Source organism: Sus scrofa, chromosome 2, assembly GCF_000003025.6.
Source record: "Sus scrofa isolate TJ Tabasco breed Duroc chromosome 2, Sscrofa11.1, whole genome shotgun sequence".
Lineage (NCBI taxonomy): Eukaryota > Metazoa > Chordata > Mammalia > Artiodactyla > Suidae > Sus > Sus scrofa.
The window spans coordinates 135,303,125-135,328,726 of NC_010444.4; the positions used below are offsets into that span (position 1 = coordinate 135,303,125).

The 25,602-nt window shown below is 40.2% G+C and overlaps 1 protein-coding gene across 1 annotated transcript; it reads left to right on the forward strand.

The window, feature by feature from the left end:
- On the forward strand, positions 2,730-25,594 carry ZCCHC10 (zinc finger CCHC-type containing 10). Its single transcript, XM_003123930.3, has 4 exons — positions 2,730-2,989; positions 17,025-17,186; positions 22,724-22,765; positions 23,414-25,594. The coding sequence occupies exons 1-4, from the start codon at positions 2,949-2,951 to the stop codon at positions 23,676-23,678; spliced, it is 510 nt and encodes a 169-aa protein (XP_003123978.1). The 5' UTR covers positions 2,730-2,948; the 3' UTR covers positions 23,679-25,594.

Below are 25,602 nucleotides of genomic sequence, written 5' to 3' on the forward strand. Positions count from 1 at the left end.
TTCACTGACACATGGAATCTGAAAAAAGGTCAGACTGAACTTTGCAGAACAGATGCTGACTCACAGACATTGAAAAACTTATGGTCTCCAGAGGAGACACTTTGGGGGTTGGGGGGATGTGCTTGGGTTATGGGATGGAAATCCTGCGAAAATGGATTGTTATGATCATTATACAACTACAGATGTGATAAATTCATTTGAGTAATTAAAAAAAAAAGAGAGAGAACTCAGCTTTGAGACTCTTAAAAAGACTCTAAGTGTTTCTTCAATGTAAGGCTTTCCTATCATTTCTCAGATAAAATGCAAATTCCTCAGCATGACAAATAATACCCTTGATAACACTGCACTCTTCCCACTTTTGCAGTCTCCCACACCACAGGCTCCGGGCCATGCTCAACAATTCTTTCTGAGGCAAATACGTCTCCCTTGAAAGGCTTTATCAAACTCTCCCAGCAATTGTTTTAAGACTTTCAGGTCTCCAGCGACTTATGACTTGACTTATGCTTGCACCGCTTAAGGCATGTCTGTAGTGGTTTATTAATAGCCTATGAATCCTCAGAGGAGGACAAAGACAGGTTCTTAGTACTAGCTGTTAAATTTTGCATGAATGAGTGTGTGTCCACATACTCACTGATTCCCTTCAAGTGAGCTAAATAGTTAGGCATGACTTTCCTTGCGAGTATCTAGTTACATCGGTTTTGTGACCCTAGGCTTTTATTATGGCTTTGCCTAGTACGGAAATCATCTTTCCAGAGTACTCTCAGGACTTCTTAAGAAAGGGAATTGTTTTATCAAGTGTATACCACAATGTCCATGTAACAGAAGTTACCTAGCAGTTCTATGGTTTTCATTTTTGATTTTGTCCAGAATTTTTGGGAGTAAGATCCAGTGCTGGGGATTTATCAATGTGCTCTAATAGCATTTATTATCTATAATCCAAGTAACTTGTAATAATAATTATAGTAATACTTGCTTCCTGGGAGTTCCCCTCATGGCTCAGTGGGAACAAAACCAGCTAGTATCCATGAGGACGAGGGTTTCATCCCCGGGCTCTTTCAGTGGGTTAAGGATCCAGGGTTGGTGTGAGCTGTGGTGTAGGTTGCACATCTGGCTTAGATTCAGCCTGACTGTGACTGTGGTGTAAGTCGGCAGCTACAGCTCCATTTAGAGCCCTACCCTAGGAACTTCCATGTGCCAAGGGTGTGGCCCTAAAAATATATAATAGTAATAATAGTAATAATTGCTTCCTCCTATTTGTTTTATCTTACTCTCTCTTGCCTTTTCACATTTGCTGTAGTGCAATTTCCTTTAAAATTCGTTGACAAATACATCTTAATATTGTTTTGTGGAAAACTTGAAAATTTGAGAACAAACTTCATCTAGAAAAATGAATGTTTAAGAGCAATAAAGAGAATTGAGGAGAACTAGAATTATTTAGGAGAGACTTGACCTACCAGACATCAAAATAGTCTAAAAATAAACTATGGAAATCAAAGCCATACAAATACTGGCACAAGCAGATCTTTGGAAGAAAACAGAATGTCTAAATGAATTAAATTGGTACAAAATCGGAGTTCCCGTCGTGGCTCAGCGGTTAATGAATCCGACTAGGAACCATGAGGTTGCGGATTCGATCCCTGATCTCGTTCAGTGAGTTAAGGATCCGGCGTTGCTGTGAGCTGTGGTGTAGGTTGCAGATGAAGCTTGGATCCCACGTTGCTGTGGCTCTGGCATAGGCCAGCGGCTACAGCTCCGATTGGACCCTTAGCCTGGGAACCTCCATATGCCAAGGGAGCGGCCCAAGAAATAGGCAAAAAGACAAAAGAAAAAAAAATTTGTACAAAATGGATTTAGGAGACTAAACCTCCATGATCTGTCATTAAATGCTAAAATATCCTTAAATAATTAATATTTGTTACTCTTTCCAGTTGACAAATCAAATTTACCTATACCCTTATAACATCACTATGATATACATAAAAATGTAAGTAATTAACATATATTGCACTTGATGGTTTGATAAGGTCAGCATTTTTCAATGGACGGTTTTTTTGTTTTGTTTTGTTTTGTTAAAGCCGCACCTGCGGCATATATAAGTTCCCCAGCTGGGGGTTGAATGCAAACTGCAGCTGCCAGCCCACGCCACAGCCACACTGGATCTGAACCACATCTTTGATCTACACCGCAGCAGAGGCAACACAGGATCCTTAACCCACTGAACAAGGTCAGGGATTGAACCCAGCATCCTCATGGATACTAGTTGGTTTCATAACCCGCTGAGCCACTGACGGGAACTCCTCATCTGATGGTCTTACTCTTGTTTAACTCATTGTTTTTCACTTTGCTCTCCAGACAACTTCTAGTTTCTTCAACACTGCAGTTTCATTCATTTATATATAAAAATTCATTTGTGTATAAAGATGACCAGGAGTTCCCCCTGGCTAAGCAATAACTGAAACTGACTAGTATCCAAGAGGACACGGGTTCGAGCCCTAGCCTCCATCAGTGGGTTAAGGATCCTACGCTGCCATGTGAGGTGCGGTATAGGTTCCAGACGTGGCTTGGGTTCCCAGTTGCGGTGTCGTAGGCCGGCAGCTGCAGCCAGGATTTGACCTCCTAGCCTCGGAACTTCCATATTCCACAGGTGAAAAAAGAAAAGGGAAGGAACAGATCAACACCTCATTGGAGAATGTTCTTCCCTGTCTCTCCTAGCAATTACATGACCCCACCCTTCAAAAGCCTTGTTCAGAAGAGACAACCGACCTCACTCCTCTTCCTCAAACAAGGGCCCGACACAGGCCCAACCCCCTACTTGCCCCAGAAGCTGCCCCCGCGACTCGCCAGGCGGGACTAGCTCCGCCCACGCCGACAGCCTCCAGGGTTCGAAGGCCCCGCCCCCTTGGAGGAACTTCCCAAAATCCTGCGCGGCGGGCGTCAGCTGCGCTAAGATGGCGACTCCCATGCATCGGCTCATAGCCCGGAGACAAGCGTAAGTGAGGGCCGGAGTCGGGCCGCGGGGCGGGCTGGGGGCGGGGAGAAGCGCGTCAGCCAGCTGGTGAGCGGGCGCCGGGATGCTGGGCCAGTGTCAGATCCTCTTTGTGACTCGGCCGAAGGTGCCGTTTTTCTCATACGTTGCCTCCCCGCAAGGGGCTGGGGCCCGGGCGTTAAGTTTGATGTCCGGTGGACTAGCGATTTCGTGGACGACGGCTGAGTAGGACCGCTAGGCGGGACCTAGGGGTGTCTGAAGAGAGTTTAGCGTTTGGCTCCCGGTTACGGGACGCCCCGGAGTTGGTCACTAAGCGATTGATGCCCCTTTGACAAGTTAGCCGCCCACCCCACGCGTGACAGGGAGAAGCTTGCAGCCCTCATCCAACACCCCCTTTTCTCGCCGACGTAAACCTTCCGCTTCCTGTGAGGGCCTCCAGCCCATCTGGCTTTACCTGCTCCCTTCCTGTTACCTTCCCTAGAAACAGCTGACTACGACGCCGACTTTTTCCCGAACTATCTTCTCACTTTCTGCCGTTCATTCTCTTCAGCAGAATTTAATAAGCATTGCCTATCATTCTATGTCAAGTTTGGGGTATGAGGAAAAAGAAGTGTTCAAGGCAAAACCTCTGCTTTCAGAAAGCTTACATTCTGTTGGTGGAGTCGATAAACTAAACATTTTACGTAAATACAGTTGATAAGAGCTTTGAAGAGGAAATAAGAGGTGATGGAAAGAGAAAGATCCACGTTTGGTTGGTTGGCCAGGAAAGACTTTTCTGAAGAAATGTTTCTGTGGCATTGGAAGAGATCTGAAGTGTGAGAAAGGAGCCAGTCCTGAGAGGACTAAAGGAAAGAGCATCTAGACTGGAGTAGATACCTTGAGACAGGAAAGAACTTCGTTTTTAAGAACCGAAAGATGGCCAGTTGTAGCTAATGAGCTAGTGAAAGGGCGCGCAACAAGAGGTTTGCAGTGAGGAGATAATGAGGGAGTTCATGCCGGATGCCCCCCAACGTGTTTTTTTTTTTTTGGCCATGTCTGAGGCATGTGGAAGTTCGAGGACCAGGGATGGAACCTGAGCCCACAGTAGCCATCTGGGCCACTGCAGTGACAATGCTTCCTAAACCCGCTGTGCCACAAGAGAACTCCCCAGATGCCCCTTTCTTGTAGTCTTTTTTTCTTCTTCTAACCTGCACACTTAACTGTCTGCCGCTTTTTCACTCTCAGCCATTTTTGCCCTCACCATTTTCTCATTTATTGCCCACAGTCTGCTCGAATGTATGTTTATATTTCTTTTTATATTTATATTTTTTTATTTTAAGAACTCTGATCATCCACGTCTCCCTTTCTTCAGACTCTTCCTCTCATGCCCCATGAAAAGAGTCCCTTGAGCGTAAGGATAAAGACTTAGGGAATCAGAGTAAGTAGTATGCTGGCTGGAGGAAGGGCACTTTGAAGTCAAATGGTTCTGAGATTAAGAATGGAGTGACAGTACTTAATAGGTGTGTGCCTAATAATGTCACCAGGGTCTAATCTCTCACTCTCAGGTTTGTTCTTTTGTGTGTTGGTTCCATACTTGGATAGATTCACTCCTTTGGTCCTAAGAGGCTGTTGTATTTAGGGTCCTTTATGTCCTCTCAGCTTCAAGTTGATAGCATCTCACTGTCTAGGTTGGGTTCTATGCCCTTCCCTGAACCAGGTCTATGGGATTATGAAGCTATGATTGATTTGGATATCATTTTTTTTCCTAGCATAATTGAACGGATCTTTATAAGCCAAAGAAGAGCTCAGTGGTGGTGGTAGTTTGGTCAGAGGAGGTAATGATTGCTAGAGTGACAAAACCAACCAATATCCACTGTAAATATGAAGTGAAAGTAAGACTTCTAGTACTTTTAGCATACGTTTTGGAAGTATCACAGAATTAAACAAATGTTCCATTTTTGCAGTGTGTCTTTATGTAGTACATGAGCTTCACCGAAGTAAAAGACAACTCAGCTTTAGGAGGTTTTGGTCTTACTGGGAAGCAAACATGGTGTGTAATAAAACATGTCATGGTTTACAGACTGTCAGGAGTCCCCAAGTAGTCAGAGAGGGAGACCCTTTAGAGGCAAGGGCAGTCCAGTATTTTTGGGGGTGAGGGGAAGGCAGAATAGGAGCATTTACTTTGCATTTTATATTTATCAAAAAGATTTAACTTTGTAAGTTCCCTGGTGGCCTAGGAGGTTAAGGATCCAGCATTGTCACTGCTGTGCTTGGGTCATGGCTGTGGCATGTGTTCAGTCCCTTGCCCAGGAACTTCCACATGCTACAGGAGCAGTGAAAAAAAAAAGATTTAATTTTATTTATAAAGAGCATATATCACTTTCATAAGAACACTTTTAAACTACAGGTTATATACGAGAAAGTACTATTGACATTCTTTTTTTAAAAGTCTTTGGAGGAAAAGAGGAAATTTTGAACTTCCCATTCAGAACATCTTTCAGGAACCTAACTTTGAATCAGACTTAAACACAATTATATGCAGAATGAGAAGAGTAGAAGTGAAACCCAGTAAACTTGAGGACTAGGTTATAGAGTCCTAATCCAGTCTGAATATGTTTAAGGCACTTGGCCCAGGTATTTGCTCCCCAACATACCAGAGATTTTCCAGGTGAGACGGCTGTGCTGCTGCTGGTAATCTGAGGAACTCTGGCAGACAGAAGTGGTGCTGAAGGATTGGATGTAGGCAAATGCTGTTTTGATTTTCATAGTGTGAATAGTAGATTCCACAAACTAGACCAGTGAACTTGACATCCATTCCAGGCAAAATCTGGCTGGATCCACTCAGAAAGAAAAGCCAAAATCACCAGGTATCACATCATTACAGATGATGTGCCTTGTTACCTTTTATGTATTTATATTTCAGTAAGGCACTTTGGAGAGTCTCTCAGGGTATCCCTGAACAAAACAGGACAATTAGGTAGATCCATTGAACATCATGGACAAAGAATATTGTGTAATGGGTTTAATGAATATGTAGCGGCATCTCATGATGGCCTGCAGAGTCTGGTCCTGAGTTTGGTCTTGTCAGCATTTTTATAAATGACTTGGATGAGGACACATTAGCATATTTATCAAACCTGCAGTGGACACAAAGCTGAGAGGGATAACTAATACAATGGATGACTGAATCCCGATCCAAAAAGTTCTTGACAGGCTAGAACTCTATGTTGAGTCTAACAAGAAGGAATTTAACAAGGGTAAAGTAAATATTGTAATGGTATTTTTTGTAAAAATTTTAATTTCCAATTGTTTGTTGCTAGTATTTTGACTTTTCTATATGGACCTTCTATCTTGTGATCTTAATAAACTCATGTATTTGTTCTCGTAGCTCTATTTTGGATTCTTAGGGATTTTCTGGATAATCATTTACATTTTTTATTTAGTATGTACATTTTTGTTCATTTGTTTTTTAATTTTTTATTTATTATGGTATGTACATTTTTGTTATATGTTACCAGGTAGCCCTTCAGAAAGTTTCTGCTGCTTGCATTCTTACCAGCAATTGAAACTTTCTTTCTTTTTTTTTTGTCTTTTTAGGGCCTCACCCTTGGCATATGAAAGTTCCCAGACTAGGGATCAAATTGGAACTGCAGCTGCCGGCCTACACCACAGCCACAGCAGTCAATGCAGAACCCAAGCCACATCTGTGACCTACGTTGTAGCTCAGGGCTTTAACCTGTTGAATGAGGCCAGGGATGAAGCCTGCATCCTCATGGATACTAGTTGGGTTGTTAACCTGCTGAGCCACAACGGAAACTACCTAACCAGCAACTAAGAATGCATATCTGGGAGTTCCCATTGTGGCTCAGTGGGTTAAAGAACCCGACTAGTATCCATGAGGATGTGGGTTTGATCTCTGGCCTCACTCAGTGAATTAAAGTGTCCAGTGTTGCCATGAGCTTTGGTGTAGGTCATTGATGTGGCTCGGATTTGGCATTGCTGTGGCATAGGCCAGCCGCTGCAGCTCTGGTTCCACCCCTAGCCTGGAAACTTCCATATGCTGCAGGTACAACCCTTAAAAAAAAAAAGTGTTTATCTGGAGTCCTGTTGTGGCTCAGCAGGTTTAGAACTTGACATGGTTTCTGTGAGAATGCGGGTTCAAGCCATGGTCTGGCTCAGTGGGTTAAGAATCTGGCATTGCTGCAAGCTGTGATGTAGGCCTACAGCTGCAGTTCTAATCCAGCCCTTAGCCAGAACTTGTATATGCTGCAGGAGTGGCCGTAAAAAAAAAAAAAAAAAAAAGAAGGAATGTATATCTTACTATATTCAGAGGGCCCACTCTCCACCTTTGCCAACAACAGGCTTAAAAAAACCAGCCTTGCCAATGTGGCAGGTGTGTCTCAATATTTTAGGTATCAAAGAAGTTGTTTCACATAAAAGGGCTGTGCTATTAAAACACTTTTTAAAGCCTTAGCTTAGAATATAGAAGTGGAATAATATTAAATACAGTATTCATTTGAATAGAAATAAATACTGATCTTGTTTATTTTGAAATTGTCTGTCTTATTCTGTCTTATTCAGCCTACTTTGTAGAAGGTTTAAGTATTTTTAGGGGTGATTGGTTAATATTTAGACCACCGCAAGTGGGCTTTAGATATTGGTGAATGTTCTGTTTATAACAAGAAAAAACAAACTCCACGGGGCTGGTAGACAGTATTTTTATTGGCTGGGATCCTGAGTAGTAAGTTTTTGTAATATTGGGAAAACAACCTATGAGTTGGAGAAGAAGACTTTATTTCCTTGATTCTGAGAGGCTTCCACCCTCCCCTGTATTTTCATTGTTCGGAAATGTTGTAAAAGGCTTTGAAATAGATGTCAAAAAAAACCAAAAAAGATTATTACTGGGTGTCCTGTAGTCCAGTCTTTCTGTCTTTGTGACTTTATAAGGGCCAGTGCCTCATTGTCATTAAGCTATTTTAAAACTCTGTGAATTGTAGGAGTTCCCGTCGTGGCGCAGTGGTTAACAAATCCGACTAGGAACCTTGATGTTGAGGGTTCGATCCCTGACCTTGCTCAGTGGGTTAACGATCCAGCGTTGCCGTGAGCTGTGGTGTAGGTTGCAGACTTGGCTCAGATCCCGCGTTGCTGTGGCTGTGGCGAAGGCTGGCAGATACAGCTCGGATTAGACCTCTAGCCTGGGAATCTCCATATTCTGAGGGAGCAGCCCAAGAAATGGCAAAACAAACAAACAAAAAAAACAAAAACTCTGAATTGTAGAAAGCTGGTAGAAAAGAATCTTATCCATGGAAATGTGGTAAATTCTTGCTCTGTGGCTATTGACCAGTTTTTAAGTATTTGTAAATTTACTTCCCGCCTTCCTGATTGCCCGTGTATGTGTGCTCTTTGGATTCTCTTTTGAACCAGTTGCAACATCCTACTGGTTCCCTTATTAATTAAATAAAACCTTTGACATGTGTGTGTGTTATATTTGTATGAGAGTCACTATTTTACATTTGTTAATAATTAGCCTTTAATGTTTATGAAATTATTATTTCTGGAATGCTTATTACAATCGTGTATAAAATGTCTGAAAAGTGGGCAATTTAAAATTAAGTTCATAGAGTGTTTTATTATTGATAGCCTTAAAAATTTGCTACAATATTATGTATTCAGATAAGCTCTGAATTTAGAGTCATGGTTGTTTACTGACATTTATGAACTATTACTAGGCAAAAAGATGACTCTTTTTTATTATCTTTTCTTTTGTGTGTGTGGTTTTTTTCAGGGCCACACCCACTGCATATGGAAGTTCCCAGGCAAGGGGTCCAATCGGAGCTGTAGCTACCGGCCTACATCACAGCCATAGCAACACCAGATCCAAGCCATGCCTGCGACCTACACCACAGCTCACGGCAACACCCGATCCTTAACCCATTGAGTGGGCGTAGGGATTGAACCCTCATCCTCATGGTTATTAGGGGTTTATAACACAATGAGCCACAAGGGGCACTCCGGACTTCTTTATTATCTTTTAATACTTTATCTACTGAGACTTAGTTCCCTACCTGAAACATTAGTTCTTCACATTAGGATTGGCTTAAATTTTGGACAAGTGCTAAAAAATAAACTATGAGATAATAGTCAAAATTATAGAACCTGGCCCACAATATGGGAATTAATGAAAAGCATTCTGTAAACAATATATATTCTCTTAAACTCTTTCCTATTTTAATAGTCATTCATTTTACAAATATTTCCTGAACACCAATTACAAATTCTTCAAAGATAAAAAGGTGACTGCTCTAGGTCAAAATTAAGAATCCAGCATCTCATCCTGCAAACATGTTTTGTGAAAATTTAAATTGCTGTGTATCATTAGCCCAAATAATTGATTAACCTAATGTGTGGATTGATATTAATATCTCCCATTTATTTGTGTATTATTTTTTGCCAAATTCCATACTTCTTGCTGTACCAACATCTCAGTCTGTAGTATGGGGATATTGTTCTCAAACTCCTTGGGTTTTTAATGGGATTAGATGTAATTATGCATAAGTGGTACTTAGCTAAATTCCTGGCACACAGTAGGAATAAGTCATGATTATGGTTTTACCTAATTCTCATAATGACCTAGTGAAGTAGGTATTGTCCCATTTATTAGAATAGGAAACTGAAGTTCAAAAACCAGCTTGCTAAAGAGCCTAAAGCTGTATAGTGAATGAGCCATGAGGTAAAAAAAAAATATATTTCCCGTTGTGGCTCAGTGGTTAATGAATCCGACTAGGAACGATGAGGTTGCAGGTTTGATCCCTGGCCTCGCTCAGTGGGTTAAGGATCGGTGTTGCCGTGAGCTGTGGTGTAGGTCGCAGACGTGGCTCGGATCCCACATTGCTGTGGCTCTGGCGTAGGCCAGTGGCTACAGCTCCGACTGAACCCCTAGCCTGGGAACCTCCATATGCCATGGGTGTGGCCCTAGAAAAAGGCAAAAAGACAAAAAAGTTGTTATTGTGAACTATAATATATGTACAAAGAAGTTCATACAGCATAAATATGTCAATAAATAGTTATAAAGGGAACATTCCATGTGACCACTACCCAGATCAAATAATTAAAAGTTGCCAATTCCAAAAACAAACAAAAACAACAAAAACAAAGGAGTTCTTGCTGTGGTACAACTAGAGGGCAGCGTCTCTGCAGCTGCAGGACACAGACTGGCTCCTTGGCGTGGCACAGTGGGTTTAAGGATCCAGCATTGCACCAGCTGTGGTGTGGGTCACAACTGCAACTGGGATCTAATCTCTAGCCCTGGTAACTCCTTATGCTGCTGGATGGGCAAAAAAGAAAAAAATAAAAGTTGCCATTTTACTGGAAACCACAAAGCCCTTTTCCAGTCACAACCTCCTTCCTCCTTCCTAAAGATAACTAACCACTGTTCTAACATTTATGGTAATTACTTGCTTCTGTTGGTGCTTTTATCACCTAACTATGCACTAGTTTGATTTTTTTTTTGCTTGTTAGGGCTGCAGGTGTGCCATATGGAAGTTCCCAGGCTAAGCGTCGAAATGGAGCCACAGGCACAGCAACTCAGGATCTGAGCTGTGTCTGCGACCTATACCACAGCTCATGGCAACACCAGATCCTTGACCCACTCACTGTATGAGGCCAGGGATTGAACCTGCAACCTCATGGATACTAGTCGGATTGTTTTCACTGCACCACAATGGGAATTCCCAGCGCTAGTTTGATTTTGCCTGTCTTTGACCTTTACACAGAATCAGACAATTTAGACTGAGTCTGGCTTCTTATATCTCAGCCCCACCTAAGTTAAATTAGGCTGTAGTTTGTTCTTTTTTTTTTTTTTTTCCGTTCTTACAGCCACACCTGCAGCATATGGAAGTTAAGGGGTCAAATCAGAGCCAAATCTGCAACCTCAGCAGCAACATACAGCAATGCCGGAACCTTAACCCACTGATCCAGGCCAGGGATCAAACCTGCACCTTCACACAGACAACGTTAGGTCCTTAAGCCACTGAGCCACAGCGGGAACTCCTGTGGTTTGTTCATTTTTGTTACTATGAAGTATTCCACTATCTTTTATACCCCAGATCATTCTGCTTTGATGTTATTTCCAATTTTAAGGATTTTATGAATCTTGTTAAAAGTATTCTTTTTTTTTTGTCTTTTTTAGGATGGCCCCCGCAGCACATGGAGGTTCCCAGGCTAGGGGTCAAATCACAGCTGTAGCTGCTGGCCTATGCCACAGCAACGCCAGATCTGAGCTGCATCTGCGACCTACACCACAGTTCACGGCAATGCCGGATCCTTAACCCGCTGAGCAAGGCCAGGGATCAAACCTGCATCCTCATGGATACTAGTCAGATTTGTTTCCACTGAGCCATGACAGGAACTCCTTGTTAAAAAATATTCTTATAGTTCTTTCTCTTCCTTTTCCTTACTTGAACAAGTCAGTCCTAAAGCCATTAGGTGGTGTAGAGCAGAATAGGGGTCCATGCAGAGGGCTGACCTGGCCCTGGAGCATTAGAGCTGAAGTCAACCATATAGGGGCATGACCTTGCCCAAGCGGGGTGAGGAGCATGTCCACAGGAGGGTGGGAGAGGACAGCAAAGGGCAGGGTATCTAATCCCAAGCAGAGTAAAGAGGGCCTCTGTGAGGGGGGAGGGGTGGCAGTGGGCACTTGGCTGCATGAGAAGAATGGACCAAATAAGTAAATCTATTGAGGATACTGGAAGCCCGGTTTTTCACTGGAGAGGAAAAAATAGAGTAAACTTTGTGCAGTTAGATTGGAATTAAATATATTGGTATGAATTCATGGTTTTCAAAATACATAGTGAAATATAGCTGTAAATGTCTATATGATCATTGTGTATGTTGTTCCCTTGCTCTGTTCACTGAGAGTCGTTGGAAATAACATTGCAGTAACAGTGAGCACATGTGTGCCTTGATCTTGAATCTGAATATAATCAGGGTTCCATCAGGCTGATTTCCAGCTGGGACAGGGAAAATACAACATGAGCCTGGGTTTTTTTTTTTGTTTGTTTGTTTTACCAGAAAGCAAGGAAGTCCTCGAAGAATGAAAGAGCCATGTCAAAAGAACGCAGAATCCAACTAGGAAGGATTCCTGCTGACCAAATCTAGGACAGTCTGAGGATCAAAATAGATCATAGTAATGGATTATAACTCATTGATTAAAATAGAAAAAATGTGAGTTAATGCTGATAGGTGAATAAGTGAACTAAAAATTAGGGTATTTATGTACCTTCAAATACCAACCCACAAAATACTTACTAATTGCTTTGTTATCAATTATAGTTATACAACAACTTACCTCTAAATTTAGTGACTTCTAGTAGTTAACATCTCAGTTCTGTGGATCAGGAATTTGGGAGTGACTAAACACATTGGTTCTGACTCAAGTTCTTCCCATATGTTTGCGGTCAGGATGTTGCCAGGGGCTACAGTCATCTGAAGATTTGACCATGACTGGAGGATGTGCTTCCGAGATAGCTTATTTAGGGCTATTGGCAGGAGGCCTCAGTTCCTCACCACATGGGCATCCCTAAAGGCTGCCTGAGTGTCTAAAGTTAGAGTCATGCTTCTGGCAGTTGTTTACTGACATTTATGAACTGTTACTAGGCAAAAAGATAACTCTTCTTTATTATCTTTTTTTTGTGTGTGTTTTTTTAGGGCCGCACCTGCAGCATATGGAAGTTCCCAGGCTAGGTGTTGAATGAAAGCTGTAGCTACTGGCCTACACCACAGCCACAGCAACACCAGATCCGAGCTGTGCCCACCACCTATATACCACAGCTCACGGCAACACTGGATCCTTAACCCATTGAGTGGTGCCAGGGATTGAACCTGCATCATCATGGTACTAATTGGGTTTATAACCCAATGAGCCACGAGGGGCACTCCTGACTTCTTTATTACCTTTTAATACTTTATCTACTGAGTCTTAGTTCCTTACTTGAAACATTAGTTCTTCACATAAGGATTGGCTTAAATTTTGGACAAGGGCTAAAAAATAAACTATTGTCAAAATTACAGAACCTGGAGTTCCTGTTGTGGCTCAGTGGTTAATGAACCTGACTAGGATCCGTGAGGATCCCTTGTTGCTGTGGCTGTGATATGGGCTGGCATTTGTAGTCCGATTTAACCCCTAGCCTAGGAACTTCCATATGCCTCAGGTGCTGACCTAAATAAAAAAAAAAGGCAATAAAGAATTCCAAACTCAAGAATATGTCACTTCTGGAGTTCCTGTTGTAGTGCAATGGTAATGAACCCAACTAGTATCCATGAGGATGTGGGTTCAATCCCTGGCTCCTCTAAGTGGGTTAAGGATCCAGCATTGCCGTGGTGAGCTCTGGTTTAGGTCTCAGATGCAGCTCAGATCTGGCGTGGCTGTGGCTGTGGCCGGTGGCTGTAGCTGTGATTCGACCCCTAGCTTGGGAACTTCTCTATGCCTCAGGTGCAGCCCTAAAAAGACAAAATTTAAAAAAGTCACTTTTTTTAGTACTGTCTTCTAACCCTTATTTGGCCAAGTCTATAATCAGTGTTGGGTATGGTTAAGTCTTACTTTTACTATATGCATAACTAGTTGTTGTTACACCATTTATAATGTCTTTTGCCCCACTGCTCTTTAGTGCTGTGGTTGTGATAAATTGTTCATACGTACATTAGTCTATTTCTGGACATTCTGTTGGGTTCCATTGGCTTATTTGTATATCTTTGTGCCAATCTCACATTCTTAATTATTACAGCCATATCATAAGTCAGTGTCTTTTATATTTTTCTTTCAGATTTATTGAGACGTAGTTGACATACAGCACTGTATAAGTTTAAAGTGTACAGCATAATAATTTGATTTACACACATCATGAAGTGGTTGTTAGAATAAGTATAGTGAACATCCATCATCTCATATAGATACAAAATTAAAGAAACAAAGAAATTCTTTCTCTTGTGGTGAAAATTCAGAATCTATTTTCTTAACTTTCATATATTATATATAGCCCTATTGATTCTATTAATTATGTTGTATGTTATATCCTAAGTACTTATTTATCTTAAAACTGGAAGTTTGTGCCTTTTGATTGCCTTCATTCAAATTTTTTTTTCTTTTTTTGGGGGGGGTCTGCACCCATGGCATATGGAAGTTCCCAGGCTAGGGGTCGAATCGGAGCTACAGCTGCCGGCCTACACCACAGCCACAGCAACATGAAATCTGAGCCACATCTGTGACTTACACACAGCTCACTGCAACACCAGTTCCTTAACCCACTGAGCGAGGCCAGGGATCAAACCCACATCTTCATGGGTACTAGTCGGAGTGTTACCCCTGAGCCACAATGGTAACTCCACGTTTGTTTGTTTTTGAAGTCTGATTGACCTATAGTACTGTTAGTTCTGGACATACAACCTAGTGATTCAATTTCTCCATACATTACAAAATGACCACTGTAAGTCAGTTTCTTTTCATACAAGTCTTCTCCACGTGATCCTTTATAAGGGTATTTTGGCTCATCTTGGCCTTTTGAATTTCCATATGCATTTTAAGGAATAAATTTAAGTTCTATGGCAAACAAACAAAAACCTATTGAGATTTTGATTGGCTTTGCTTTGAATATATAGATCAGTTTGGGGAGAATAGACTTTTTTTGCAATATTGAGTCTTTCAGTCTATCAGCATGGTAATCCTTTTATTTAGCTACTTATTTAGATGTTTAATTTCTCTCAGTAATGTTTATTTTCTATATAGAATTCTTGCACATATTTTCTTTTACTCATAAGTATTTGTTATTTTTTAGGATATTATAAATATCACTTTTTAGAATTTTATTTTTAACCATTTTTGTTAAATAGAAACTCACTTTTTATGTGTTAACCTTATAACTAATACATTTTGGCAAACTATATAGTCCACAGAGTCCTACATGCTGCCTATTCTTGTAGACTTGGAAGCTAAGAATGCTGTTTATACGTGTTTGTGTATATATATATATATGATCAATTTTTTTGGCCACTCCTGGGGCACGTGGAAGTTCCCAGGCCAGGGATCAAACCTCCACCACAGCAGCAACCTGAGCTGCTGCAGTGACAATGCCAGAAATTTAACCTGCTGTGCCACAGGGAATTCCTTATATGATCGATTTGATGATAGGGGACACTGGCTTTGAACCTCAGTTCAGTGAAATATTATCTCCCAGAAAAGAATTCCATTTTCATTAATAAACCTCTTTTGTGTGAAATGTTTTCATTAATAAAATACTTGTAGAGGAGTTCCCATTGTGGCACAGTGGAAATGAATCCTACTAGGAACAATGAGGTTTTGGGTTTGATCCCTGGCCTTGCTCAGTGGGTTGGGGATCTGGTGTTGGTGTGAGCTGTGGTGTAGGTCGCAGGCGCGGCTTGGATCTGGCATTGCTGTGGCTGTGGCGTAGGCCAGCAGCTGTACCTCCAATTAGACCCCTAGCCTGGGAACCCCCGTATGTCGAAGGTGAGGCCCTAAAAAAAAGCAAAACAAACAAACAAAAAAACTTGTAGAAATTTGTTTTCTCTCTCTCTTTTTTTTTTGGTCTTTTCGCCATTTCTTGGGCTGCTCCCGTGGCACATGGAGGTTCCCAGGCTAGGGGCTGAATCAGAGCTCTAGCCACCAGCCTACACCACAGCCACAGCAAGGCGGGATCTGAGCCGCGTCTGCAACCTACACCACAGCTCATGGATCCTTAACACACTGAGCAAGGCCAGGGATCGGATTCGCTAACCACTGAGCCACGATGGGAACTCCTTTTTTCTCTCTTATTATACAAAAACCCATGTAATTTTGTGAAATTTGCCTCTTGGTATGCAAAGCCTAAAAGCTTAAAATATTTATTCCAAATATTTGCAGAGTTTGTTGACTCCAGTATAAAACCTTGCTAAACTCACAAATTCTTATTAAAAGTTTTTTATCTTTCCAATTCTTTTTCTATTTCTTGTCACTGCCACTTTTTTTTTTTTTTTTTTTTTTTTTTTTTCCCTTCACCTAGCATGTGGAAGTTCTTGGGCCAGGGATCTAACCTTCGTGACAACAGCAGCAACACCAGATCCTGAACCTGCTGTGCCATGAAAGAGCTCTTTCAATTGCCACATCTAAATTCAATTTCAGGGATTGAGATTTTTCTTAGTCCCCTAGGTGGCTAGAAGCTGGGCTGCACGCTACATGCAGATGCTTTATTCTTAAGTAAAGCCCTTTTGGAGTCCTACTTCTAAATGTGTAATTTGTCTCCCTTACTTCTCATAAGTGATGCTTACTTACTGTCCTGAGTTGGGCAAAAACCTCCAGCACAAGAGTTAACTTAAATATAGGGCTGACCACTCTGGGCTTCCAACTTCTTCCATATCTTGGCTTGGTTGGTTATGCTTTAGCCCCTTGTAAGTTCTCTTATGTCTCAATTAGATTGTTTAAAATGTTTTGACTGTCTTTTCTAGTTCTGAGCTGAAGGCTTGGTCTGAGTTACCTTGTATGCCATTACTGGAGTGGAATTGGGGAAAGAACGTTTGAACTTAATACTTTCTAACTCCAGGGTCCTTGCTCTTAACCACTTACTATATTGCCTTGTGATTAAGCCTAACAAATTATTTAAAATGTCTATTTTTGAGTTGTACCTTAAACATAAACGTCATTTTATGCTTATATTGTTTATGTTTTCCATAGCAGAAAATGTCAAATCAAAAATTTAAGGCCTGGGGGAGTTCCTATCATGGCTCAGTGGTTAACAAACCCGACTAGCATCTATGAGGACGCAGGTTTGATCCCTGACATTACTTAGTGGGTTAAGGATCTGGCGTTGCCGTGAGCTGTGGTATAGGTTGCAGACGAGGCTCAGGTCCAGCGTTGCTGTGGCTCTGGTGTAGGCTGGTGGTTACAGCTCTGATTCGAGCCCTAGCCTGGGAATCTCCATATTCCAAGGGTGAGGCCCTAAAAGACAAAAAGACCAAATAAATAAATAAATAAAATAAAAAATTTAAGGCCTGTGTTCTATTTTTTGCTCTGTAGTGAAGCAAATAAGCAACATGTGAGATGTCAGAAATGCTTGGAATTTGGACACTGGACTTATGAATGCACAGGGAAAAGAAAGTACCTCCATAGGCCTTCAAGAACAGCAGAACTAAAGAAAGCTTTAAAAGAAAAGGAAAACAGATTATTATTACAACAAAGGTAAGTTTACATATAGTATTTAAAGGAATATTTATAGAATTTATTATGACACTAAATATTTTATAGTGGTTATCCAGATTTAGGTTATGATATTAGCTAATGCTTAATGAGTGTTACTGTGTACTAGGCACTGAATTAAGCTCTTTACAAGTATTAGCTTATTTCAGCATCATATCTATACCGTTAAGGTAAGTACTATTATTATTCCCATTTTACCTAGGAAGAAACTGAGGCATGCAAGATTCAGTAACTTGCTCAGTGTCACAACAGCAAGTAAGTGTAAAAGTTAAGTGTTAAACCAATTAGCCTGTCTCCAGAGTCCATGGGCTTAATCACTTTGCTTTATTGCCTCAATTGCCAATGAAATGACAGCAGAATACTATGAGATAGATTATGTGAACTAATGTGGAAAGATATCCAAGTACCCGCGATACTTACACTAAGTATATAAACAGGGAGAGAAGAGTATATATAATATACTATCATTTATGTTAAAAAGGAAGAAAAAAGGAGAGATGGAGTGTTTTTTTGGAAATATAATTGATAAGAGTGGTTCCTTTCTAGAGGGAAAACTGGGTAGGAGAGAAGCTGAAAAATTATTATTTACTCTTTTATGCCTTTGAATAAAGCTTTTTAAATTCCCATGAACTAAGTAAGTATACATGTTTTAGAGAAACTGAAATAGGAAGGTGTCAGGTCTACTTTGTGCTGCAAATTAGAAGCAGCATCTTCATGAGGACTGTCAGCTGTATAATAGTGTCTTAAAAATGTGGCCTTTCCAGGCAGCAGTCTTCCGTTTTGTGAACAGGAAGGCTCTTCAAGGCCTGTAAGGTAATCACTTTCTAGATCATTGATATTCATATATGCTTTTTCCAAAAATAAATCTGTATGAGACCTTGCCTAACCTCTAATTTCGCAAAAGAAAGGCATACCTCTTACCTGTCTCTAATCTTACTTTGGTATATTGTCCTCATGTATAAAATCCTAGACATTTTTCACAATACTGATGTTTGTAAAAAAAGGGAAAGGCCCTAATTATTGGGAGCAAATTCTTTTGTAATTTTTTTTCCCAGCAAAGTTGAAGGAGGATCTAATTAAGTTGTCAATTTAAAAGTATATTTTAATGATACATCATTATGTGATGTGACTTGTGGGATATAACATAGGAGGAATGCAAAGAAGTGAGTGACATTGCTGCAACAGAACTCTACACCACAGCCACAGCAACACCGGAAGCCACAGCAACACCACAGCAAAGCTGGAAGAAAACTCTATACCCATCAACTTGTTTAGGTTAACAATGTTTCTCAGGGTTCAATCTGTAAAAATTAAGTATAGGAATTAAATTGATACTGAACCCTGTCACAGTCAAGCAGTAAGATCCATGGATACATAAACTGGAAAAAAGAAATCAGTGTCATTAAGAATATAGTTCCAGGAGTTCCCTGGTGGCCTAGTGGTTAAGGACTCAATGTTGTTACCGCTATGGCTCAGGTAACTGCTGTGATGCAGGTTTGATCCCCAGGCCTGAGGGCTTCTGCCTGCCGTGGGCGCAACCAAAAAAAAAAGATAGAGAGGAGTTCCTGTCGTGGTGCAGTGGAAATGGATCTGACTAGGAACCATGAGGTTGTGGGTTCGATCCCTGGCCTCGCTCAGTGGGTTAAGGATCCGGCATTGCCATGAGCTGTGGTGTAGGTCGCAGACATGGCTCAGATCTGGTGGTGCTGTGGCTGTGGCGTAGGCCAGAGGCTGTATGTAGCTCTGATTTGACATCTAGCCTGGGAATTTCTATGTGCCCTGAGTGCAGTCCTAAAAAGACAAAAGACAAAAATAAAAAAATAATATAAATAAAAAATAAAACCTTGGAAAGATACAGTTTCAAGTTATATCTGTATTTTTTATTGCAGGGAAATAAGTCATCACAAATTTTTTTTTTTTTTTTTTTTTTTTTTTTGGTCTTTTTAAGGCTGTACCTGAGGTATATGAAGGTTCCCAGGCTAGGGGTCGAATTGGAGCTGCAGCTGCTGGCCTATGCCAGAGCCACAGCAATGCCAGATCTGAGCCACGTCTGCAACCTGCACCACAGCTCTCGGCAACTTGGGATCCTTAACCCACTGAGCGAGGCCAGGGATCAAACCTGCATCCTCATGGGTACTAGTCAGATTCGTTTCTGCTGAGCCACAACAGGAACTCCTCACTAAAATTTTCAGGCATAAAAATATATTAGTATATATTTTATGGGGGAAAGGAGAATAAAAGTACAAGTTCAAAGAGGAAAAAGCAAAATATAAAAGTACCAGCTGTGGAAAGTTTGTTCATTTGTTCTTTTTAAAAATGAATTATGGGAGTTCCCTTCATGGCTTAGCGGTTAACAAACCTGACTAGGATCCAAGAGGATGCGGGTTCGAGCCCTGGCCTTGCTCAGTAGGCCAAGGATCTGGTGTTGCCGTGAACTGTGATGTAGGTTCGAAGACGCGGCTTGGATCCCATGTTGCCGTGGCATAGGCCAGCAGCTACAGCTCCAGTTTGGCCCCTAGCCTGGGAACCTCCATATACCATGAGTGCAGCCCTAAAATAGCAAAAAAAAAAAAAAAAGATAGGTAATTGAACTTTGCGGTATTTACATTTATCAGAATGGTCTAGCAATTAAAAAATATATCAAAAATGTATTGGGGAAATAAGTATTAAAATAAATAAAATAGGAAATGTAAAAAATAAATAAATATCAATATTTTATATATAACATGCCAGACTTTATAGCCTTTGCAAATATTAAAATTTAGGATTAGGAATTCCTGCAGTGGGGCAGTGGTTTAGTAATCCAGTTGTAGAGACTTGGTTCCCTACAGGTTTGATCCTTGGTCTGGTGCCATCAGTTAAAGGATCTGGCATAAGTTGTAGCTGTGGCTCAGATTCTGAGTCCTGGCCGGGGAACTTCCATACGCCATGGGTGTGGCCATTAAAAAAAAAAAAATTTGGATTAAAAAGCATGAGGGGAGAGTTCCTGTCGTGGCTCAGTGGTTAACAAACCTGACTAGTATCCATGAGGATGTGGGTTCGATCCCTGCCCTCGATCAGTGGGTTAAGAATATGGCATCGCCATGAGCTGTGGTATAGGTTGCAGATGTGGCTCAAATCCAGCATTGCTGAGGCTGTGGCCTAGGCTGGTGGCTGCAGCTCTGATTTGACCTCTAGCCTGGGAACGTCCATATGCTAAGGGTGCAGCCCTAAAAAGAGAAAAAAAAGTATGAGGGGAAAAACATAATTTTCAAAATTCTTTTATTAGGAATGTAAGAAAAAAATGTTTGAAGACCTCTGTTCTAAAGAATAAAGAATTAAATAAATAAATAAATAATTTGGAATTTCCGTCATGGCACAGTGAAAATGAATCCGACTAGGAACCATGAGGTGGCGGGTTCGATCCCTGGCCTTGCTCAGTGGGTTAAAGATCCAGCATTGCCGTGAGCTGTGGTGTAGGTCGAAGATGCGGCTCGGATCCTGCGTTGCTGTGGCTCTGGTGTAGGCTGGCAGCAACAGCTCCGATTAGACCCCTATCCTGGGAACCTCCACATGCCATGGGTGCGGCCTTAAAAAAAAATGGACAAAAGACAAAAAATAAATTAATAAGAATAAAGAATTATGAAGGTGTCCCCCAGTTGTCTAGTAGTTAGGATTCATTGCTTTTACTGCTGTGGTTCAGTCCCTGGTCTGGAAACTGAGACCCTACATTAAGCTGCTGCATGCCACAGCCAAAAATAAATAAATTAATAAATAAAGAGTTATGAATAATTTCATTTTGATATTTACTTTTGTTTTTCTGGTTGTATTACACAGTATCTTGGTCTTAAAAATACATAGAATTTTAGTTACGGCTGTTACATAAAGACTGCTGATTTTTTGGTTCAGTAATAAAATGATGGAAATGTGTGAATTTAAGTGATCATGAATTCTTATAGTGTGGCTTAACAGATGTATATCTACCACTTATTTTACTGCAAAAATGACACTTCAGTAAGTAATTCATTGTGTAAAACAACTTTATATAAATACATGTTTATATTTGAAGACTTAAGAAATAAGGATAGAGGCATTATCTAGGAAACATAAGAGAAATTCATAATAAAAAAATGGTAAAATTTAGGAGTTCCCTCTGTAGCACAGCAGGTTAAGGTTGCAGCATTGCCACACCTGTGGTGTAGGTTGCCTCCGTGTCTCCAATTTCATACCTGGCCCAGGTACTTCCATTTGCCATGGGCGTAGCCCCAAAAAAGTTAAATTTATAGGACAGTGCTATTGTAATAGTACAGTATAGTATAGTATAGTATAGTATAGTATAGTATAGTAGTAGAAGTAATTCTGTAATTGTTGATGAATTCTGTAATCCTGATTTAGTATGCATGTTGTTTGGCAGATATAGAGCAGCAAGCCATCTGTATATTTTACTCAGAAATTGCCAGCCTTTGTTCTTTATAAATAATGTGAGGGAACAAAGTCTTGAAGTATTAAGTACACAACTGAACATTTAGGGTACATGAAGAAAAAGAGATGATTATTTTAAATTAAAAGTTTTTCTTTTTATGTGAAATGGCCATTCATTAATATAATTCTGGAAACCTAGATTATAAATTACAGCTGTTGGGCTATTATTTGCTTTGTTCTGTTTTTCACTAAGTAGCTGATTTAGTCATGTCAACCAAAGTTCAAAACCAAAAAAAAAGGGAGTTAGTATTGTGGCTCAGTTGGTTAAGAACCCAGTTAGTATCCATGAGGGTGTGGGTTTGATCCCTGGCCTTGCTCAGTGGGTTAAGGATCTGGCATTGCTGTGAGCTGTGGTATAGGTTGTAGATGCAGCTCAGATCTGGCACTGTGTGGCTGTGGCATAGGCCTGCAGCTGCAGCTATGATTCAGCTCCTAGCCTGGGAACTTTCCTATGCTGCAGGTGCGGCCCTTAAAAAAAAAAAAAAAACGCTAAAAAAGAGTCCATTGGTACCTTTGTTCATCTTAACTGCTAACTTCCCTGGCTTCTAAAATATGGTTGATAACATCTGACTTGCCTAAGTGCTGGTTAAGTTGACTGCATGTACCACATACACCTGCAGTAGGAAGCTTTCCTCTTGCTTATTAAAAAAAGCCTTGGGAGTTCCCATTGTGACTTAGCAGTTAATGAACCAACTAGCATCCATGAGAATGTGAGTTTGATCCCTGGCCTCTCTCAGTGGGCTAAGGATCCGGCATTGCCGTGAGCTGTGGTGTAGGTCACAGATGAGGCTTGGATCCCAAGTTGCTGTGGCTCTGGTGTAGGCCGGCAGCTACAGCTCTGATCGGACCCCTAGCCTGGAACCTCCATATGCTGCAGGTGCATCCCTAAAAAGACAAAAAGACAAAACAAAAACAAAAACCCCTGGATTCTCCATACATGTAATAAAAGACAAAGTGTTTCTCCAGTGTGAAACAGCGTTGGGGGTGGCAGAAGGGTTTGTCTGAGCTATTTATAATCCTGATAACAGGAGCTTTTTTTCCCCCCTCATGTTCATCAGCATTGGAGAAACTAATGTAGAAAGAAAGACCAAGAAAAAAAGGTATGTATGGCTTTCGGAGTATTATATAAGTAGTAAATAATACTAGTCAGAGGGATGGGGGGTATGATTTAAAAATAATAAGATTTGGATCTAAGGTCTCATTTACAATTCATGATTAAATACCCTGTTTTCTGATACATTCCTCTGTTTACTGTCATTTCTCCTTTTTCTTCAACTTTCTAGAGTTCTTATACCTGGAAATAGTAAATAATTTCTCTTGGGTTAGATTAAGAAATGTTATTAGAGTAGTAAGAGATAATTGACCAGCTAAATCTGGGATAAAGTAGTTAAGGTTATGAAACATTTACTACTCCACAGGAGGTTTATATAAACCCAGTTGTTAATCTACAACTTTGTTCTAACATCATTCACTCTGGAGCGAAATATAGTAGATACACTTATCTTGAACTCCATCCAAGAGAGTTAAATTGCTGAAGTAAAAGACCTTGTGGTTGAGGGAAGAGGGTGGGCACGATGGGGTTAGTTAGGCAATCCCCAAAGCCTCAGAATAGGGAGAGCATGCTAACAAAGCTACACACACAGACACACAGACACACACACAGACACACACACACACACTATTCATGGGAAATTGCTTTTCGACATTCTATTAAATGTCAGCTTCTCGTGCATATAATTGTCTAATAGGTCTAAGAGTGTGACCAGTTCCAGTAGCAACAGCAGTGACAGTTCAGCCAGTGATTCTTCATCAGAGAGTGAAGAGTCGTCTACCTCTTCCTCCTCAGAGGACAGTGACACTGATGAAAGCTCCTCCAGTTCTTCATCTTCATCCTCCACCAGCTCCTCCTCATCCTCTGATTCAGACTCAGATTCCAGCTCTTCCAGTAGCAGCAGCACCAGCACAGATAGCAGCTCTGAAGATGAACCATCACGGAAGAAGAAAAAGAAATAGAATTGCTCCAACCGTACTGGACTGATGGACTGAAAACTTTAATGTGATTCTCAGAAGGGAATTTAGAATGTGTTAAGGCCAAATAGATTAACTGGTCAAAATTTCTGGAGTCCAAAAGTTTCTAAATGTTTTTCATTGTAAGAACATAAAGAGTATTAGTAATTGATTATATTATAAAGACTTTTTTAAGGGTAAATCTTGTTTTTCTTTTTTATCTTTAAAATATATCTCTAAAATTAATCACAGCTGAAATCCAATAAATTTATGTTTTCTCCCTGTGAAATAAATGCCATACTTTATGATATGTTAGTGCTATGTACCAGCCATGTTTTTTGGATAATGCATCAAAATATCTGACAGTGAATTTTTAAAGCTTTTGGCTGTATGTTATTATGTAAGATTTAATACATTGTTACTATAAGCTTAGGAGTTTTCCTACTGTTAATAAATGTGGTCTATTTTTATGTTTATGTTCAGAAAGTTACTCTGACTTCTTGTCCTAAATTGAAAGTTCAAGGAACCTATTAATAAATTTATACCTTTTGGATGGTACAAATTTCTAGTTACTGTATCATATCATTCATTTTTTTCTGGTTCTTAGAGTTACCCTTTTCCGAGGAAAATTATTCTAGAGGAACTTTTAAAAGGGAACAAAAATTCTTAAACTATATAGGGATCTAATCTTGGTTTTCTGTTGATAAATCCAGTGTATCAAAAAAGAAAACAGTCATTTGAAAAACTAAGTTGAGTTCCCATCCTGGCTTCGTGGGTTATGAACCCAACTAGTGTCCATGAGGATGTGGGATTGATCCCTGGTCTCAATGAGTGGGTTAAGGATCCACTGTTGCCAAGAGCTGTGGTATAGGTCACAAATGCAGCCCTTGGATCCTGAGTTGCTGTGGCTGTGGCATAAACTGGAAGCTACAGCTCCGAAGAAAAGCTAACTTAAGTAAAAGTGATATAAATCCCTTTGTGTGTTAATGTGCTACAAAATACCATTCAGAAGGGGAAAGAGGTAGGAAGAAGAGAGGTAATTTTTACAGAATATTAGAGTAATATTGGTTGCCTTTTACTACAATTTCTTTAAGTTTTCATAGAGATTGCCTTTTACCATTTTGCAATTGTGGTATGACAGTTTTTGTGGTAACTGGTAATAGATGACAGTCTACTGCATAAATGTGAATGATTTGGATTAATCTGTTGCAGTTACATGGTATATAAACAGTTGAAATCTAGTGTGAAAGTTTAAAAAGAAATACTGCACAATATTTCTTAAAAGTGAAATACTCTGTCCTGGTGAAATTATTTGGTTTAACATCAGATTATTTTGCGAGGTCTTTTGAACTTTTTGGAAAGTGGTATCACTTGTAGAAAAATTTTGATTTGGGTTAAATACATTTTTTTAGTATAGTAGATTTATAATGTTCTGTCAATTTCTGCTGTACAGCAGAGTGACCCAGTTATACATTTATACACATCTTTTTTTTTTTTTACATTATCTTCCACCATGCTCCACCACAAGTGATTATAGTTCCCTGTGCTATACAGCAGGAAATAGAGGTTTTTAAAATTACAGATATCTTTTATATTTCTATGAAAAAGTAGTAAAAGATTACTTTTGAAGAAGATGGACTTCTATTTAAATGTTTATGTGTGTTATGAGTTTAAGGATCTGTCATTTCCTGTTTTATCTGCTTTCAGTGATTGTCAATAAACTCTCAAAACATCATTTCAAGGCTCCATACAGATTGTGTCTGTTGACAGGCAAATTTGATAATTTACTAGCGAAGTGCAATTTACAGTGTTTGTAATTTCTGTAAGAGAAATTTTAGCAGTTAAAAAACTTGGAAGGGAAAAATTGTATACATAGGTTATATCACTTGTAATTAAATAAAATTCAGTTTGTGCTGATAAGCTTAAGCTT